General features: G+C 38.8%; 1 protein-coding gene across 3 annotated transcripts in view; it reads left to right on the forward strand.

Moving 5' to 3' along the window:
• Positions 1-18284, forward strand: part of EIF5B (eukaryotic translation initiation factor 5B) — a 77198-nt gene that overhangs the window by 12562 nt on the left and 46352 nt on the right. For 2 of the 3 annotated variants that reach the window (XM_003586607.6, XM_024999309.2), the window contains exons 2-4: positions 15801-15926; positions 16028-16112; positions 16769-17444. In XM_003586607.6, coding sequence (XP_003586655.2) covers positions 15801-15926; positions 16028-16112; positions 16769-17444 — 887 coding nt within the window. Of the gene's footprint in view, positions 1-12713; positions 12752-15800; positions 15927-16027; positions 16113-16768; positions 17445-18284 lie in introns of those variants that run through there. The other variant, XM_024999310.2, reaches the window with a different exon arrangement.

Below are 18284 nucleotides of genomic sequence, written 5' to 3' on the forward strand. Positions count from 1 at the left end.
GCAACTCTTTTTAAAAATTATTGAGACTTTTTTTTGCTGTCATAAATGGGATTATTTTTAAATTTCATTTCCAGATTGTTTATTGCACAGTTTAAATACAGTTGATTTTTATATGTCAGTCTGTTGTTCTTACTGAACCTCCTATATTATTAATAGCTTAAATGTTTGTTGTATATGTGGATTTCCGTGGTGGCTCAGCGGTAAGGAATCCACCTGCCAATGCAGGAGACCCAGATTTGATCCCTGGGTGGGGAAGATCTCCTGGAGAAGGGGATGACATTCCTTCCAGTATTCTTGCCTGGAAAATCCCATGGACCAAGGAGCCTGGCGGGCTATATAGTCCATAGTGTATCAAAGAGTTGGACACTGCTGAGCAAGTAAATAATCATTGTGGATTCCTCTGTATTTTCTATGTACATGGTCATGTCGGCTACAAGTCTAGACAGTTTTCTCTTTGTTTTCCGTTCTTTTCCTGTCTAAATGGTTTATAGTTCTCTGGCTAGATCCTGCTGTCCAGTGTTGGGTAGAATGGGGGGAAATGGACATCCTTGTCTTGTTTCTGATCTTGGGGGGAGGGGAAGGCTTTCAGTTTTTCCAATGAATGGCTGTTGCATTTTGTAAAATGATATTTCTTCATCTGTGCAATGAGTATGTGGTTTTGGTTTATTACCCTATTTATACATGATGGATTACATTAATCAGGTTTCATGTGTTGAACCAACTTGCAATCCTGGGATAGATCCCACTTGGTCATGGTGTGTGATCCTTTTTATATGTTTTTAAATTTGGTTTGCTAGTGTTTTATTGAGAATTTCATTTTTTTTTTCTTTTTTTTACTTTTAACCTATGTACTTGTTTGAGTTCTTTGGATAAACTTCATAGAATTGAATTTTTATTAATTTGATAATATCTCTGAGTTACTTATAATTTGCTTGTGATTATACATCCGTGTTCGGAGAAGGCAATGGCACCCCACTCCAGTACTCTTGCCTGGAAAATCCCATGGACGGAGGAGCCTGGTAGGCTGCAGTCCATGGGATCACTGAGGGTCGGACACGACTGAGCGACTTCACATTTGACTTTTCACTTTTGTGCATCGGAGAAGGAAATGGCAACCCACTCCAGTGTTCTTTCCTGGAGAATCCCAGGGATGGGGGAGCCTGGTGGGTTGCCGTCTCTGGGGTCGCACAGAGTCAGACACGACTGAAGCGACTTAGCAGCATACATCCGTGTTAGTGGCTCAGTTATGTTCAACTCTTTGGAACCCCATGGACTGTAGCCCACCAGGTGCCTCTACCCATGGAATTCTCCAGGCAAGAATACTGGAGTGGGTAGCCATTCCCTTCTCCAGCGGATCTTCCTGACCCAGGGATTGAAAATGGGTCTCCTGCATTGCAGGCAGATTCTTTACCATCTGAGCCACAAGGGAAGCCCGATTAATGATATATATGATCTTATTTCAGCCATCCTGGTTTGTTTTTAATTTGTGCCAAGTCTGCAGTTTTTTGTTTCTATTTTTACCCCCTCTTATCTTGGATTAGAATTTAAACGTGCTGTTTCTATTTTTTTTAAGTGATTTGACTTAAAATTTTGCCTTGCATATGTATCTAAAGCCCTGTAAACCTGTAAAAAGGTAGATTGTTTCTACCTTTTGGCTGTTGAGGGTGTCCCTGGTAGCTCAGGGTAAAGAATCCACCTGCAATGCAGGAGACCCCGGTAAAATCCTGCTGCTCTGAACATTTGTAATGTGGTTTTTTTTTTTGAGTCCCGGTTTTCCGTTCTTTTGAGTGTGGTATACACCAAGGAGTGGAGTTGGTAGATCGCTCAGGGCTTACCTTCTTGAGGAACCACCAAACTTTCCCACCGCAGCTGCACCGTTTTACATTACCACCAGAACGGTACAAGGGTTTTGATTTCTTCATTTCATTGCCAACAGTTCTGTTCCTTTTTTGTTGTTATTATTAATAGCCATCCTTGCAGTTGTAAAGTGGTGTCCCATTGTGGTTTAATTGGCATTTCTGTGGTTACTAATGATGTTGAACATCTTTTATGTATTCATTGGTCATTTGTATTGTTGTTGTTGTTGGTTAATCGCTAAGTTGTGTCCAACTGTTTTCGACCCCATGGACTGTAGCTCACTAGGCTCCTCTGTCCGTGGGATTTCTGAGGCAAGAATACTGAAGTGGGTTGCCATTTCCTTCTTCAGAGGATCTTCCTGACCCAGGGATCAAACCCGGGTCTCCTTCTTTGGCAGGTAGATTGTTTACTGCCAAGCCACCAGAGAAGCCCGGCCATTTGTATATCTTTGGACAAACGTCTGTGCAAGTCCTTTACTCATTTTTTTAAAAAAGATTTATTTGGCTGTTGTTCAATCTTAGCTGTGCGGCGTGGGCATTTGCAAGATGAGGCATGTGGGCTTAGTTGCCCCGGGGCATATGGGAATTTTAGTTCTCAGACTAGGACTCAAACCTGCATCCCCTGAATTGCAAGGTGGATTCTTAACCACTGGATCATCAGGGAAGTCCCTACTCATTTTTAAATTGGCTTGTTTCTCTCAGGCTGTGAGTTATTTCAGGATGCTTGATCTTTAACGGATCTGTAAATACTTCTCCCATTGTGTGGATTGTCTTTTGACTGTCTTGATAGAGTGTCATTTTTACTAAAATTTTTAATAAAATCTAGTTTTTGTTGCTTGTGCTTTGGGTATTCCTTGTGTATCAAGGAATCTACTGCTGAGTCATGCCAGGTCATGAAGAACCTATACGTTTTCATGAGTTTTGTTATTTTAGCACTAACATTTAGGTTGTACCCCATTTCGAGTTAGTGTTTCTATGTAGTGTGAGGCAGGGGTCCAGCTTTATTCTTTCATGTGTGGAAGTCTAGTCCCAGCGCTGTTTGTTGAGACTGTTTCTTCCCCTAGTTACTGATTTGGGCACTGTCACATCAGTGACTACGGATAAATGGGTTATTTCTGGACTAATGGTTTTATTCTTTTGTTTTTTATGGTTATCCCAATAACCTACCACATTGTTTTGGTTGCTGTAAGGTAAGTTTTCTTAAATCAAAAATTTCAACCGTATACAGAAGTAGAACAGTTTAAACACGTCTGTCCACCACTCACATTCAAATATTATTGATTCACAGATTACCGCGTTTCATCTACATTCTACTCATTCGCCTCCTCCCTCTCCCCATTATATTGAAATAACCCCAGATGTGTAAATATTTCAGGAGGTTATATAATTGTAAGAAATTGTATACTTATAAGAAAAAAAGCTTTACATCTTAAATATAATTTTTAAAGAATGGTATGTTTTCATTCATGTGGAAAATTCATATACAGAGAATCCTGTCTGTGTTAGCTAAATGAAATATTGTGTTTTTCTCCCAGTGGGATTTTTAAACTGTTGTTTGAATCCGTTGTCTCAGAAAATTCAATTTCGAAGTTTTACAATGATCAAAATACAGTAGTTGCTATGGTGGTAGACAAGGTTTTTATTAAGCTGAAGTGATGAAACTGGTGAGGCTTGCCTGTGGTATGCAAATTGTGGTTGCCATTCCAGAATAGGGTTTTTTTCTTTAATAGTGTGTCTGTTAGGAATATGTTACATTCCCTACTGGTTGTGAAAGGTAGGGAGATGAATTGAGCATACAGAAAGACATTTTCTGTTCTCAGGGAAGCTTGCATCGTAATACAGAAAATAGGCATAACACAGGGAGGAGGTCTTGAGTTGCTTCGCTGTTGCCTGTACTCAGGTGCAGACCATTCTAATGCGCGTGGTCTCAGCACGTGGGAAGCTCTGTCTCCTGAAAGTAGTTATCTACATCGAAATTTTATTAGTATTTGATTATGCCAGGTGAGAATAATCTAACTGATTAAGGACTAGAGTTCTTTTACAAAGAGATTGAGTTTGCTATCTGTGAATGCTGAAAGTATTCAGTTCAGTCAATTAATTTTGAACATAAGTTGTGTCCTTAAGGTGTTAATTGAGAATGTCGACTTAAATTACCCAACATTGCTTTTATATATATATATATATATCTTCAAGCCCAGAACTAAGTATAAACTCTAATGCAGTTTGAAATTGTAAGTACTCTTATCAAATAGAAACAAAGATAAAAATTTTTGACATTCAGATTTGCAGCATCAATGTGAAGAATGATACTTTTGTTGATTCTAAACCAGTGCTTCTCATGTTTTAATGTGCATGTGACTCACCTGTAGGTCTTGTTAAAATGGAGATTTTGATTCAGTAAGTCTTGAGTGAGACCTGAGATTTGGCATTTCCAACAAGCTGATCCTAATGCTGCTTATCCTGGATTTGTTCTTTGAGTGGCAGGATCTGAATGACCATTTTATTGTGAATGTATTGCTTCCTATGATGGCAAAACTTCAAAACCTAAACTTGAGTTCAGCATGCCTATGCTAGTAAAGGCTCAATTTTTCTGATATCTTTTTCAGTATGAAATAATGACTTTCAGCTTTGCTTTATAGCACTGTCTTGGGAAAAATGTTTAATTTCCATGTGAAGTTTGCATCTGATCTTTTACATTAATGGAAACAACTTGGTGGAGATTTGTAAACAAAAGCCTTGGTTGATGTTCTGTGACAGTAAACTGTGATAAAGTGGCAATCCATATAATTCATGGAGTGTTCAATTAAACAGGTAAAAGTCACTGGGGAGAATTTTCAGATTTCTGAAATTATCCACAACCCTGCATTTCCCCACAACAGACTGGTTCCAAATAGGAAAAGGAGTACTTCAAGGCTGTATATTGTCACCCTGCTTATTTAACTTATATGCAGAGTACATCATGAGAAACGCTGGACTGGAAGAAACACAAGCTGGAGTCAAGATTGCCGGGAGAAATATCAATAACCTCAGATATGCAGATGACACCACCCTTATGGCATAAAGTGAAGAGGAACTAAAAAGCCTCTTGATGAAAGTGAAAGAGGAGAGTGAAAAAGTTGGCTTAAAGCTCAACATTCAGAAAACAAAGATCATGGCATCCGGTCCCATCACTTCATGGGAAATAGATGGGGAAACAGTGGAAACAGTGTCAGACTTTATTTTTCTGGGCTCCAAAATCACTGCAGATGGTGACTGCAGCCATGAAATTAAAAGACGCTTACTCCTTGGAAGGAAAGTTATGACCAACCTAGATAGCATATTCAAAAGCAGAGACATTACTTTGCCAACAAAGATTCGTCTAGTCAAGGCTATGGTTTTTCCTGTGGTCATGTATGGATGTGAGAGTTGGACTATAAAGAAGCTGAGCACCAAAGAATTGATGCTTTTGAACTGTGGTGTTGGAGAAGACTCTTGAGAGTCCCTTGGACTGCAAGGAGATCCAACCAGTCCATTCTGAAGGAGATCAGCCCTGGGATTTCTTTGGAAGGAATGATGCTGAAGCTGAAACTCCAGTACTTTGGCCACCTCATGGGAAGAGTTGACTAATTGGAAAAGACTCTGATGCTGGGAGGGATTGGGGGCAGGAGGAGAAGGGGACGACAGAGGATGAGATGGCTGGATGGCATCACTGACTCGATGGACATGAGTCTGGGTGAACTCCGGGAGTTGGTGATGGACAGGGAGGCCTGGCATGCTGCGATTCATGGGGTTGCAAAGAGTCGGACATGACTGAGCGACTGAACTGAACTGAACTGAACCCATCCTACCCAGCCCTCCTTTGAGGGTACTCATTTCCGATTGAAAAAGCTGCCCTAAACTGATTTTATAGTTGGACACATTGGAATCCATAATAATGTGTGAACTTAGATATGTATATTTGGAAGGCTACAAGATGGTGCTTGTACTTGCTTTTGCTTTTGTGTTCTTAGTACTTCAGTTATGAGGCATTTAGAAAGTGGAGAATTAGGCTCCATTTTGTGAGAGGTAGCAAGATGCATTCTGTTTGCTTGCATTGTGTGACGCAGTATGGTTTCATAGCCCTTTGAAGGGCATCAAGACTCAGTTCATAAGGAAACTTTAAGGTTGGAGGGGCTTTTCGTTTTCCTCTAAGACATGATTAGGTACTTCTGAATTTATTAATGAACTGTATCTAAGATAGAACTCCATTGAGGAAGTGGAGAGTGTTGGGTTCTGTGGTTGTGCAAGTGGCGAGAGCTAGTGAGGAGCAATGACTGCTGGACTCTTTCTTGTTTTATCTTTGTGTTTCCTGTTTGTATATCTAACTGTTGTCAAGGAGTGCTTGACAGGTGTTGAGGTAAGAAGAGATGGATGTTGGAGGAAAAGAAATGCTGAAAGTTGTCTTATGGAGAAGGCAGGACTAGATTTCGCTGTTTTCCTTATTGGTCCTGGCACCGGTGAGATAGTTCGGAGTGAAGGAGGGAGTCCTTATGGTTTCTGTCTTGTTTGCTCTTCTTCGTAAGCTGGTTTAAGGGGAGGAGCAGAAGCCAAAGTAAAGTGAGAAGGGTTAGTGACCACTATGCCTGCCCTCAGTACTTAGAGATTATGAACTTGTTTTTTTTTTTCTTTCCACCTGGGGTTGGGGAGGGTCAAGTTGTGGGTGGGGAGAGGAGGCCTGTTGTGGTTTGGATTTTACCTTCTTCCATCGCTCTGCTTTCTACTTATAGGCCCTGGTATCCTATTAGGAACAGAAAGAAACACGTGAGTGCTTCAGTTATTATCGTACCCTAACAAGTCATTCCCATACTTAGTGGTTTAAAACACTGAAAATAATCGTCTCTCTTGGTTCTGACGGTTGACTGGGCTCAAATGGGCCTTGCTTGGAGGTCTCCATGTGGTTGCAGGTAAACGATGACTGAGATGGAATCACTGGACAGTCCCCTCACTGGCCATCACTTCCTTCTGGAGGTTGATGGTAACTGTTGGTTGGGATGTCAGCCTGAACACCCATCCTTGACCTCTGTATGTGGTCTGGACATCCTCACTAGCTTGGCAGCAGATACTTCAAGAGCCAGGAAGTAGAAGGCCTGGACTCAGAAATTGTAGCGTCATTTCTGCCATATTCAGTTGAGCAAACATACAATCTTGTATTAAAAGGGAGGGGCATAGACCCCCAGTTCTTAGAATGGCGGAGAAATCATGGGCCAGGTTGTAAGACCTCCACAGAGGGTAAAATAAAGAGGCGCTGGAGAAAAGGTATTGTAGTAGGAGAGAATCCTTGGGAGCTGGGAGCTTTTGAATTGTGGACTGATTTGGGAGGGTATTGGATTTTCTGTGTTCTTGTCTAATGCAGACAACTTTTTAGTGGAACATGCCTGTCATTAATAAATGGAATTTGCCAAGTTCAAAGTTGAGAGATTTGTAAATAAGTTAATTTTACTTCTTCACAGGGAACTTTTTTGGGTGGGGTTATATCATGTGTAATTAAAAGGCTTTGGCGTATTGATCTCGAAGTGAAGTGTCTCATTTTAAATTTTTATATGTATTTTTTGATTATTCCAAAAAGCCAAGCACCGAAGTTGATCACATGCTTTTACGTACACTTAATAAATAACCGTATTTTTAAAAGACTTTTTCACAGTAATATCATTTCGGTTACATATTACATTGTGTTAGTAGAGATTAAGGTATTATAAAAATATTATGTTGATTCTTATTTTCATAACTTGTAAAAATGAATAAAATGATATATTAGATGTATATAATTTTAACTTCACTGTTTTCAGTAAATTGATAAATCCATTCTGTAACCTCTCAACTGCTTTTATAGTATCCCTAGAGATTTAAATTCTCTTTGAGGTATAATTGACACCAAATACACAAATTTCAAGTGTGGCGTCAATAAGCTTTGGCAAATTATACAGTTGTGCTTCTTTCACCAGGGCTTCCCTGGCGGCTCAGACAGTAAAGAATCTGCCTGCCATGTGGGAGACCTGGGTTCAATCCCAGGGTTGGGAAGATTCCCTGGCTGATATTTTATATTTCCATTAGCCCTAGAAGTTCATGACCCTTTGTAGGCAATCCTTTCAGGCCAAAAATAACTGTAGCTTTTTTTTTGGGGGGGGGGGTTATTGTAATTTTCCCTTTTCTAGAAATTCATGTAAGTAGAATCATAGAGGATGTAGCCTTTATTGACTGGCTGGGTTTCTTTTAAAGTAATACTTTTGAGATTCCTCTATGTTGGTGTGTATAATATGAATTCTTTATTTTTATTATTGAGTAGTATTCTATTATGTGGGTGCCGTGCCATGCCTAGTTGCTCAGTCATGTCTGACTCTGGACCCCATGAACTCTAGCCCAGCAGGCTCCTTTGTCCATGGGGATTCTCCAGGGAAGTGGGTTTGCTATGCCCTCCTCCAGGGGATCTTCCCAACCCAGGGACTGAACCCAGGTCTCTCGAATAGTAGGCAGATTCTTTACCATCTGAGCCACCAGGGAAGGGCAGCTGGATATTTAGTTTTTATTGCAGCTTCTTGTGATTATGACTAAAGCTTCTGTGGACATTTGAGTACAGGTCCTTGTATGGACATATGTTTTCGTTTCTCTTAGATAAATACCTAGGAGTGGGATTGCTGGGTCTTATGGTAAGTGTGTATGTTTCACTTGAAACTGCCAAATTCTTTTCCAAAGTGACTGTGCCATTTTTGCATTCCCTCTAGGGGTGTGTTCCAGTTGCTCCACCACATCTTCTCTCAACACAGTATTATCAGTCCTTTTAGTCGTTCTGGTGGTTGTGGAGTGGCATATCATTGTGGTTTGACTTACATTTAGTTAATGGTACTGACCATCTTGTCATGTGTTTGTCATTGTCATATCTCATTTGGTTACGTGTTGAAATCATTTGCTTATTTAAAAATTGTGTTCTTTAATGTTGAGCTGTAGAAATTTAATATGTTATAGACAAATCTTTCATTAGATATATTATTGCAAAATCTTTTTCTCAGTATAAGGTTTGCCTTCTTATTTAAACTGTTTAGTTTTGCTAATTAAACTTTGAAGATTATTGCCAATTCACATGTGGTTGTAAGAATTAATAGACTCCTGTATCTTTTAATCAGTTTCCTCTAATAACATCTTGCAAAACTGTACAGTATCACAACCCGAATATTGACACTGGTACAGTTCACTGATCGTATTCAGATTTTCCCAGTTTCACTTGTACTAGCACACGTGTGTATGCTTGTGTTTAGTGTTACACAGTATTATCACATTGGAAGATTTGTAAATTCACTGCCGTAGTCAAAATACAGAACATCACTGCAGGGATCCTTCATGTTTTTCATTTGTAATTATAATCATCTCCTTCCTGTGCACCTCCCCCTACTAACCCCTAGTAATGATGAATCTGTTCTATACTTGAATAAAATCTTTTATTTTCAAAAATTCATATAAGTGGAGTCATATATGTATATAACCTTTGGGAATTAGCTTCTTTCCATTCAGTCTGATTTTCTTGAGAGCCATCCAAGTTGTTGCGTGTATCAGTGAGTGAAGTGAAAGTTACTCAGTCATGTCCAGCTCTTTGTGACCCCATGGACTATACAGACCGTGGAATTCTCAGGCTAGAATACTGGAGTGAGTAGCCGTTCCCTTCTCCAGGGAGCAAACCGAGGTCTCCCGCGTTGCAGGCTGATTCTTTACCAGCTGAGCCGAAAAGGAAGCCCACATGTATCAGTAGTTCATTCCATTTTGTTGCTGAATAGTATTTCATGGAATGGGGATGAACCACGGTTTATTTAACCATTCACCCATTGAAGGAGGTATGGGTTATTTCCAGTTTTTGTTTATACAACAGACATTTGTCTACAAGTTTCTGCATGAGATATGTTTTTTGTTACTCTGGGATAAATGAGCATGAGTGCAGTTGCTGGATCATATGGTAAGTACCTTTTTAGTTCTACAGGAAAATGATAGACTGTTTTCCAGAGTGGCTGTACCAGTTTGCCTTTCCACCAGCAGTGTGTGAGTGATCCAGGTCCTCTGTGTCCTCAACCACCACGGGTGTTATCACTGTTGTTTGGAGAGAGGACATTATGCTGGTGTGTAGTGATAGTACATCGTGGTTTTAGTTTGAATTTCCCAAACAGCTCATGGTGTGAAACATCCTTTATTTGTTCTCTGTAAATGCTCTAGTGAAATATCTTTTCATGCCCTTTGTCCATTTTCTAGTTGGATTGTTTGGATTTTTACTGATGTGTTTGGAAATTTCTTTATATAGTTTAGATACTAATTCCCCTCTCTCCCCGCTGGCCCAGATATGTACTTTGCTAATACTTTCTTCTACTTTGTAGCTTGTTTTTTTACATTCCCTTCACATGGTCTCTTGTACAGTAGATATTTTAAATTTTGATGAAGTCCAATTTTTTTTTCTGAATTGTACTTTTAACTTCAAATCATAACTCCTTGCTTACTGCAAAGAACTAATAAGTGAATTCTGTAAGTGGGTGGTTGCAGTACCAGATCAGCATAAACAATTCAGTCACATTTTTGTGTATTAGGAATGAGTATATGGAAACATACACTGTGTGGATAAACATATAAACGCATAAACATATACTGTGTGGATCATAACAAACTGTGGAAAATTCTTAAAGATGGAAATACCAGACCACTTTACCTGCCTCCTGAGAAATCTGTATGCAGGTCAAGAAACAACACTTAGAACTGAACATGGAACAACAGACTGGTTCCATTTTGGGAAAGGAGTACATCAATGCACTGTATATTGTCACCCTGCTTATTTAACTTACATGCAGAGTACATCATGAGAAATGCTGGACTGGATGAAGCACAAGCTGGAATCAAGATTGCTGGGAGAAATATCAATAATCTCAGATATGCAGATGACACCACCCTTATGGCAGAAAGTGAAGAACTAAAGAGCCTCTTGTTGAAAGTGAAAGAGGAGAGTGAAAAAGTTGGCTTAAAACTCAACACTTAAAAAACTAAGATCTGGTCCCATCACTTCATGGCAAATAGATGGGGAAGCAGTGGAAACAGTGAGAGACTATTTTTTGGGGCTCTAAAATCATTGCAGATGGTGACTGCAGCCATGAAATTAAAAGACACTTACTCCTTGGAAGAAAAGCTATGACCAACCTAGACAGCATATTAAAAAGCAGAGACATTACTTTGCCAGCAGTGGTCCGTCTAGTCAAAGTTATGGTTTTTCCAGTAGTCATGTATGGATGTGAGAGTTGGACTATAAAGAAAGCTGAGTGCCGAAGAATTGATGCTTTTGAACTGTGGTGTTGGAGAAGACTCTTGAGAGTCCCTTGGACTGCAAGGACATCAAACCAGTCAATCCTAAAGGAAATCGGTCCTGAATATTCATTGGAAGGACTGACGCTGAAGCTGAAATTCCAGCACTTTGGCCACCTGATGCAAAGAACTGACTCGTTGGAAAAGACCCTGATGCTGGGAAAGATTGAAGGCAGGAGGAGAAGGGGATGACAGAGGATGAGATGGTTGGATGGCATCACTGATTCGATGGACATGAGTTTGAGCACGCTTTGGGAGTTGGTGATGGAAAAAGTAATCCTGGAGTGCTGCAGTCCATGGGGTTGTAAAAAGTCAGACACGACAGAGTGACTGAACTGAACTGAACTGAACTGATGTGGAAACAAATTAAAAATACCAGTTCAGATTACTTTAAAAATTAAATACATACACTGATGGAAAAAATCAAAGAAGATTTAAATACATTGAGACATACTGTGTTCACAGGTTGGAAACTCAACATAGTAAAGATGTCAGTTTTCTTTAAATTCATGTACAGTTAATGCAGTTGAAATTTTTTGGTGAACTTGCCCAAGAATATTCTAAAATTTATTTGACAAGTCAAAGGAATTAAGAATAGAGAAAGCAATTCTGATCATGAAAGGAATCATTCCATTTCATTTCAGGATTTATGGCCACATTAATCATGACAGTTTAGTAGTGTCAGAGAAGGACACATCAGTAAATAGAGCAGAATGGAAGACTTAGAAATAGCCCCATACGAGCACAGCCGAGTGGTTTCTGACAGAGGTGTAAAGGCAATTCCGTGTTGAATGGATAGTTGAAATGTTGCTGGAGCTGTTGGCTACCCAAAGGCAAAAAATCAATTGACATTGAAATACCCAATGTTTGAAACACAACACAGTTAAAAATCTTCAGGACCTAGGAGCTGGTGAAAAGTTCTTTTTCATGACATCGAAAGCATAAAGAACAAACTTGATAAATGGTACCTCATGAAAATTCAAAATTTTTGCTCTGGTTAAAAACCCTGTTAAGTGAACGGAAAGACAAGCTACAAATTGGAAGGGAGTATATATAAACAAACCATATGTAAAAGAGTTCTGAAAACTCAACATTAAAAGAAAATGATTCCAACTAGAAAATGGGTAAAAGAAATGAGACATTTCACTGAATATGTGTGAATGGCAAATACATGAAAAAATGTTTAACTTCTCTAGCCTTCAAGGAATTGAAAAGGAAGACTTTATCACCATACATCTATTAGAACAACTTGAAGGAACAGTAGACATAATACTAAATAATAAGCTGGAGTGTGGGAGAAAATGCATATCTCTATGGAGATACTGCAGATATTGGTGTATATATGGAGATACATCAATATTGTTGGTGTGAATATTAAGTGGGAAACCACTTCAGAAAGTGGTTCAGCTGTTTCTTGAATTGCACATGCAATATTCTTAATAGCTTCATTTTTTAAAGGCCATTCAGTTATAACATTTTTTCTGTCTTGACAGAGGAGTGTGGCCTCTGAAAACACTGCCTTGATTGAGTACCATGGAAAATTGCCTTTTATTTCTGTAAGTTTGCAGTAAGTTTGGAATAAAGGATTAGGAGCTATAATGGGAAATATTAGTAGGAATACTGTAACTTTGATAAAGGAAAAAGTCTGCAGAAAGATATACCTTTGGAAAAATACAGATTCCTTAAAGATTTTAAAGCGTTCATTATTAGCATGACTGGATTTTAGATTTGACTCTTAGTTCGTTAAAATCTTAAAGCTGTAGTGTGTATGGATAGGTAGAAAGGTAGGACTGAAATGTAGAGAGTAGATAGAGTATGATTTAAAGTTTCAAGTTAAATCACTGACACTATATGTCACTTTCGTGTCCTGTTGTAATAGGGTTGACATTTTAGGACATTCTTTTGAATCCAGGGCAGGAAGTTCTGTACACATTGAAAGAATGCTTTAAAAATCACGGTAATTAAGACTGTTAAGCATTGCTATATCATTGATATATTTTGTAGTTGTATATGGATTTCTCAAATAATTTTCAGAAACTTGATTACTGAATTTCCCATTTTCTGGGAAGTCACTACAGTTTTGGTGTCCGATTTGGGCTTGAGTTCCTGGTGTGTGTGTTTCTAGCAGGATGCCTTTTATGAACTATTTATCATCTTGAAGCTTACTTTAATAGAGTTGTTAAGGAGGATTAATGGCATAATAAATAGTGTGTCTGGTGATTGGTCAGCACAATGCCTGAGACACAGAAAGCATTAAGAAACTGTTAACTTCTCTTACTACCCAGAAGCAGCTTTTCAAACTCAGTGGCATACAGATGTAGTTCCGTGTTTTGTTAGTCTAGAGCTATTTGTTAATGAATATTGTGGCAGTATAGCCAACTGTTTTGATTAGATGAGTATAGTTAGGTGAGGGCTGACAAAGTTTTGGAGGTGATGTGCCAAGTTTCAGTATTAACCACCTTCACTTTCCCTTCTCACCCTGTTAGACTTCTGTTTTGTGAAATGTTGGCAGGGCTGCCTTTGGAGATAGTGCTGGTTGATCTCAAGCTGGGCTAGATGGCTGATGCTGGGCCAGGCTGAGGTTCCTGTTACTGATGAGACCTGAGGTTTGGCCTTGATTCTTCCCGTCCCTATTCTGTGTACATTCAGTTAGTCACTGGTGGTGCTGATTGATCCCTTAGTATTTACTTGACTCATATGTCTTCATCTTGCCTGCCAGTGCTGCAAGTCAGGAGTTTGTCATCCCAATTAACTGTAAAAGCTTCCTACCTTTTCTTGCTTCTTAACTAGTTGGGATTCTGCCCTGTCATTTATACCAGAGGCAGCTTTCTAAAATGCAAATTTGATTATGTCAGCAGGGTTAAGATCTTCAACTTCAGAATCAGAGCTTCCTGGGTTCAAGTCCCATCTCTGCCTTGTCTGATTCTGGACAAGTTCTCTGTGCTTCAATTTCTTCATTTATTAAAAAAAGAAAAACAGTTCAAATCTGACTTGCAGTCACCTGGGAAGATAGCTAAACATACATTGCCTAGCTCCCACCCCAGATTCTGGTTCCCTAGATCTTGAGTGGGATTAAGAAATGAGTAGCCTGTAAAAAAGCTTCTCAATTGGTTCAGATACCCTTTTTTGAGTCCTCCTGAGGCCCTGTGCGTGTTATTACCTTTAGGTTTTTGCGCTCATTGTGTCTGATACATGGGCCTCCTTTGCCTGGTTAACTTCTTTTTTCCTTCAGTAACTCGGGTCAGAGTTTCCCTCAGCTGTGAAGTATCTGACTTTCTCTTTCTTGATTTGGTACTTTGGAAAGTTACCACCAGTACAGCGGTTCTGTGTTCTGTAATCTCCCTCAAATACACTGTCTAAAATATAGGACAAAAGGGAACACATTCAATTCTGATGTGTCACTTAGAGGCATTAAATTCTGTTATTTTGTGGCGTTTAGCATTTTGCAGTTCCTGATTTACTCATTTTCTCTCTTGCTGTCTCTCCTTGAAGCTTCTTGAGTATAAATTCTGTGTCCTCAGTGTCTTGCCAGCTAATCTTAAAATTTGTTGTTGTTGTTTAGTTGCTAATTGTGCTTGACTCTTTGTGATCTCACGGACTGTAGCTCACCAGGTTCCTTCTTTCCGTGGGATTTCCTAGGCAAGAATACTGGAGTGAGTTGTCATTTCCTTCTCCAGATCTTAAAATTATGTATTTCATATTAGGAATTGTTTTTGTTGAAGTGAAGCATCTTTGCAAAAAGGCACCCACCAGTGGAGGCCATGTTGCATGAGGTCCTTGTTTTCTTATTGCATCATTATTTGAATTCATACACCTTTTCTACCTGTGTGTCTCAGACTGACCTCCTTTGTTTTCTGTAGGTTTTAATGGAATTTAGTTTGTTTTGCTCTAAATAAAATTATATTGGTAGATGAGGATATTGGGGGATGGAACCAGAAATGAAACCAGGAATGTAAAAGGTGGTGAGCAGATTTGGTTCTGGATTTGGGGGCTGTTCTGTGTGTTTTATTTACTCAGTCCTTCCTAATTTATTAGATTTGGATGTGTGGTCATGAGTTGCTGAAAGCACTCAAACTTTTTTGCATCTTTGTTTCCCCTCGATGAAAGTTCCTTTCAACTCTAAAATTTCTACTTTTCCAAGTAAAGCTGCAAAGATTTCCAAAGATTTAGGTTTTACTGATAATCAAGTAATAATATTTTTCTCTTTTAAGTTCTTTTCATTTATAAGTAACTCCATTCAGATATTCACACACACAAAAGAAACTTTGGTATCAACAAAAGTGAATTTCCTTTTCTTCTTTAGGGTTACTTGAACACAAGCATGAATTTCCTTTTCTTGATTACCTAGATTTTCTCCCTGGAGCTCTTCATTACGACTCTTTCTGGGTTTGAGCGTAATTCACACTTTATTGAAGTAGATGCAGAGAGTCTGAGTAAATAAAACCCAAGTGTTGTCATGAAAGACCTTGTCAAGTGATTTTTTTTTCAGTGGGCTGCCAATGCATGAAAAATGCTAAAATGAAGAGAAAATTTTATGTAAGTGAATGTGGTAGATTTATTATTTTTCTCTTGAGTAACACTTGGGTCTCCTTTGTTTTCATTAAGTGCCAAGGATGACATTGATCTTGATGCCTTGGCTGCAGAAATAGAAGGAGCTGGTGCTGCCAGGGAGCAAGAACCTCAAAAGGCAAAGGGGAAAAAGAAAAAGGAGAAAAAAAGACAAGACTTTGAGTAAGTAGATTTTAAATATATTTGATTTTTCTTAGCTTTGGTGCTAGGTTTACTTATTAAACTGATTCAGTATCTCAAACTGTATTTTAACCCGTTTCCAGTGAAGATGATATCCTGAAAGAACTGGAAGAATTGTCTTGGGAAGCTCAAGGCATCAAAGCTGACAGAGAGCCTGCTGCGGTCAAGGTGAGATACAGATCACTGCTACTTGTTCATGCTTCTTCCTAGCTCCGTTTTTAGGCACTGCCTTTGGAAATTTTTGAGCAATGTATTATGTTGGTTAGACGTTTCTAGCTGATACCAAAGGGGGAAAACAGTTTCTAGGAAAGCAATAATAAATTTTGAAGTCTTTCACAGATATAAAGATACTTTATTTGGGAATCTAAAGCTGTTTCACTTTATATTGCCAGTTTATAAAATTGGTACATTTGGAAATACAACATTTCACAACTCTACCTCCATTTTCTATATTATTTCCTTTCCATCCTTTGAAATTGGATGAGCCTCAGAGTAATGAGAGAGGGGTAGATATTTTTTCTTTCAATTTTCCCCGAAGGTTTTTTATGCCATATGAGGAAGATAGTGAGCTGGACTGTGATTAATGTCTGCTTCAGAGCACTGGGTTCCAAAACTTCCAGTGACTGTGAGATGTGCTTGAGTCCCAGGCCAGCTGCTGGGACTTGCTTGAGTTTTATATTCTTATAAAAGAGCCGTAGTTTAAAATTCTTTTGATAGTTTTTTCCATGTGTACTTAATGAAGTACATGACTTTGAACAGCTTCAGTTATTTAAAAAAAATAAAATATAATGCTGTTAATATTTCTAACAGTGGACATGTTTTAGCCAACAGAAAATAATGAAGATGAACCCATCTCAAAACAAGATAAGAAAAAGAAAGGACAGAAAGGCAAAAAACAGAGTTTTGAAGATAATGATAGTGAAGAATTGGAAGAAAAAGATTCAAAGTCAAAAAAGACTGCAAAACCCAAAGTGGAAATGTACTCTGGGAGTGATGATGATGATGATTTTAATAAACTATCCAAAAAAGCAAAGGGGAAAGCTCAGAAATCAAATAAGAAGCGTGATGCATCAGAAGAGGATGAGGATAACAGTAAAAGAATTAAAGAGCGTATGAGAGCACATTCTTCTGGTGAAAGTGGTGATGAATCAGATGAATTTTTGCAATCCAGGAAAGGACAGAAAAAAAATCAGAAAAACAAGCCAGGTCCTACTGTCGAGAGTGGAAATGAAGATGATGACTCGTCCTTCAAAATTAAGACAGTGGCTCAAAAGAAAGCAGAGAAGAAAGAGCGTGAGAGAAAAAAACGGGATGAAGAAAAGGCAAAACTTCGGAAGCTGAAAGAAAAAGAAGAGCTGGAGTCTGGTAAAAAGGATCTGGGTAAACCAAAAGAATCTCAGCGGAAACCTGAGGAGGAAGCTCTGAAATCCAAAGTGACACTTGACTCTGGGGCAGCTCCTGCCTCTGAAGAGAAAGGAGAGGGTCCCATAGGCGCAGAAGGTTGGTAATATTGACAGAAGGGCCAGAGGCTTGGATTCATAATTAGTTCCTTTGTTTATTTGCTGTGCTGGGTTTTTGTTGCTATGCATAGACTTTCTGTAGTTGCGACGAACAGGGGATACTCCCTTACTTGTGGTGCGTGGGCTTCTCATTGTGGTGGCTTCTCTTGTTGCAGAGCACAGGAGGTCCTAGGAGCTTGGGCTCAGTGATTGTGGAGCATGGGTTTAGTTGCCTCGTAGCATGTGGGATCTTCCTGGGCCAGGGATTGAACCCTGTCCCCTGCTTTGGCAGGAAGATTCTTAAACACTGGACCACTGGGGAAGTCTTCAGTTAATCTGAATTTTGATTGTTATGCTCCAAAGTCGTTTGTTATTTGTCCTTGGTTATAAAGGTACTGAGTTGTAAGATGCATAAAAAAAATTAGTCTAAGTACTCGTTTTAAATTGATTTTTGTTGCTAAACATGTATGTAGTATAAAGTATCTTTCAAATGAGTTGTACACAAACTAGGATTTTTGTGGAATTTCACTTTGGAAAACAATTTTTTGCTGCTGATGAATACTGGAAGTTGCTTAATGAAAAATTTATTGTTCCTTTTGATAACTCAGTGTGAGATGATACCTGAATTCTCTCCTGTTATCAAAAACCTAATTCAGGTTTTTAAATGAAAATGAAATGGAAAAGCAATATACTAAAATTAGTTAATGTCTTTTAAGAAATAGTGAGCCATGTTTTTGTACCAGAACCCATTAACCAAAAAAAGCTATCTAGTTAAACTTCCTCCTCTTATTCAGAATGAAAACAAAGATCAAGTGATTTACATAATTTTTCCTTTAGACTG

This window comes from Bos taurus, chromosome 11 (genome assembly GCF_002263795.3).
Source record: "Bos taurus isolate L1 Dominette 01449 registration number 42190680 breed Hereford chromosome 11, ARS-UCD2.0, whole genome shotgun sequence".
NCBI classification, from domain to species: domain Eukaryota; kingdom Metazoa; phylum Chordata; class Mammalia; order Artiodactyla; family Bovidae; genus Bos; species Bos taurus.